Raw genomic sequence first — 2,406 nt, 5'->3', positions numbered from 1 at the left:
GTGAGCTGCGGGCACCGGGGGGGTGAGGGCGGGTGAGCTGCGGGCACTGGGGTGGGTGGAGGGTGGGTGAGCTGCGGGCACCAGGGGTGTGGAGGGGGCAGGTGAGCTGCGGGCACCGGTGGGAGTGGAGGGCGGGTGAGCTGTGGGCACCGGGGGGGTGGAGGGTGGATGAGGGCCGGTGAGCTGCAGGCACCCGGGCAGATGGAGGGCGGGGGCACTGGAGACGGCTCCTCTCCACGGCCTCTGCCTGCCGGCATCCCCAGCCAGATGGTGACTTCTGCGGCAACCACAGGGAGTGTAACAGCCAGTGCTGCATCCAGCTGAGGGAGGACAGCCCCCATCGCTGCATCCGCCGCTCCGGGATCCTGGCCCAGTGCCTGCCCCTGCTGAGTCTGCGTGGGAGGCTCAGCTTCATCGAGGGCACCACAGCGACCAGGCCGGGACCACAGCCGTGAGAGGTGGGCTCTGAACCCACGGTGAGGGCAGAGCACCCGGGCACCCTCTTCGAGAGGCCTCGCCTCACCGTCCATCTCATAGAAGGCTCCTGGGCTGGGCACGACTCCGCAGGGTGTGGGCACTGGGTCGGAGACCATCAGAGCCCGGGGGGCCGTGGAGAGGGGACCTGGGACCAGCCCCTGTGGAAGCTGGGGTTGGATGTCTTCGGCTGGAGAGGGAACAGCCTCACCAGCCTTGGAGGAGGACCAGCCCAGCTTCTCCCCTCCCTCCCCTGACCTTGGCTGAGCCTGAGGGGAAATCCATGGGACACGCTGTGCAGAGCCGTGGGGTCAGGGCAAGGCCGGGTTGCCAGTAGTGAAAACGCTGTGGGGGCGTGAGTGTGTGTTTGCTGCAGCCCAGAGCTCCCCGCTGGGGTGACAGGCCCCAGACCCTTTCTTTCGGCCCTCAGGTCCCAGCAGGCCCTGTCGTGGGTGCTGGGGCAGCAGCAGGCGCGTGCAGAGCTCTCAGGCATCCCGCTCGGGTGGGAGCTGAGGGAGGGTGTCGGCCTCCGGGTGCTGTCCCGCCCCCACGGGGCTGGCATGGGAGATGCTGTGGCCAGGCTCACTTCCTCCTTCCGTGGCTGCTCCGGGCCCCGTCCCCCTGCCCGGGTTCCTCAGCTCCGGCTTCTCCTTTAGTGACTGAGCTCGAACCTGGGTGCGAGGACCCGGCCTGGGCCCTGGACCGCGGTGTGCCGGGGGTGGTTCCCGTGGAAGCTTCGCTTGGGTTCGTGCTGCTCTCCCTGGGGCTCGGAAATCTGTGGAATTGAGTGGCGAAGAGCAGCCGGCGGTGCGAAGTGAATAAAGGCTCCCGGCTGAATGAGCACGCGTGTCACCTCCTCTGTGTCTTCTGAGTAACCGGCATAAAATCTGGAGTCAGGGAGAGGGGGTGTCTGCCGTTCAGCGCCACACGGGCCTCCGGGGAAGCCTGGGGAGGCAGAGGCCTCACTGTGGGAGGCGAGGCTGGGGTGTGGTCACCTCCCATGGTGGCCGCAGGTGAGAGTTGTTCCAGACGGGAACTCGCTGCCTCCCCTTCCCTGTCGCAGGCAGCCCCTGGCACACAGGCCCTTCCCCAGGCCAGCTGAGCTTCCGGGTCCTTCCTCCCCTGGGGGGATCCGGGTTCAGGCCGAGAACTCTTCCCGCAGCAGACACCCGCCTGGGCAGCACCCGGGCTCTGCGGCAGTGGAGCGGGCGGGGGGTGGGTCCGAGGGCGTCTGCGGCTCCCCTGGGAGGACCCGTGGCACAGCCTGAAGTTGCCAGTGTGGGTGACTTCCTTCAGACAAGGCGTGTGAGATCACGAACGGGGCGTTAGGCCTGAACCAGGCCTGCGGAGGACACAGCACACCGCGCGTGGGACGCTCACACCCGCAGCACGGACGGGGCCCTGCGGCGCGTCAGCCACCGTTCCTGACTTCACAGTCTTGGGTCGTGTTGACGAAACAGCAATTTGGTGACGTTTTCTATGGGATGTGGAAAGTCAACTCAGGCTTCCCACGATGGGGCTGTGGATATGCGTGGCTCAGGGGTGACCCTGCCTGGGCGTGTGTGGGCGACAGACACAGCTGCCATCGTGCGATTCCCGTAAGAAGTGAAAGCAAAGCTCCTTCCTGATGAGAAGCTGCTGAGAAAGGAATTTTCCGCACACACCTCCCTGACGCCGTCCACACCCCTGCGCCTGGGTCCGGAACCTTCAGGCAGATCGCCCGCCGCCAGCAGGACGTGTCAAGTGGGTGAGGTGGGCAGGGGGTGTCCCTGTGGGGGTGAGCTGGGATGTGGGGGCTGTCCTATTGGGGGTGAGCCGGGCACAGGTGCCATCCCATTGGGGGTGAACCGGGGTGTGGTGGCCGTCCCCTTGGGGTGAGCCCAGCAATACCAGGGAAAAGCTTCCCTGACTCACCTTCCCCATAGGTAGCTC

The 2,406-nt window shown here is 66.7% G+C and overlaps 1 protein-coding gene across 1 annotated transcript in view; it reads left to right on the top strand.

Annotated features, from left to right (window-relative positions):
- The window catches only part of LRCOL1 (leucine rich colipase like 1), a 2,311-nt gene extending 1,708 nt beyond the window's left edge, over positions 1-603 (top strand). The window contains exon 4 of the mRNA XM_032271341.1: positions 264-603. Within this exon, the coding sequence (XP_032127232.1) occupies positions 264-455 (192 nt within the window). The 3' untranslated portion in view covers positions 456-603. The remainder of the gene's footprint in view (positions 1-263) is intronic.
- The last annotated feature ends 1,803 nt before the right edge of the window (positions 604-2,406 follow it).

This window comes from Sapajus apella, unplaced genomic scaffold, assembly GCF_009761245.1.
Source record: "Sapajus apella isolate SASKATOON/1434 unplaced genomic scaffold, GSC_monkey_1.0 scaffold230, whole genome shotgun sequence".
Classification (NCBI taxonomy): Eukaryota; Metazoa; Chordata; class Mammalia; order Primates; family Cebidae; genus Sapajus; species Sapajus apella.
Note: the sequence above shows the minus strand (reverse complement) of the source record. Positions and strands in the feature narration are given on the sequence as shown.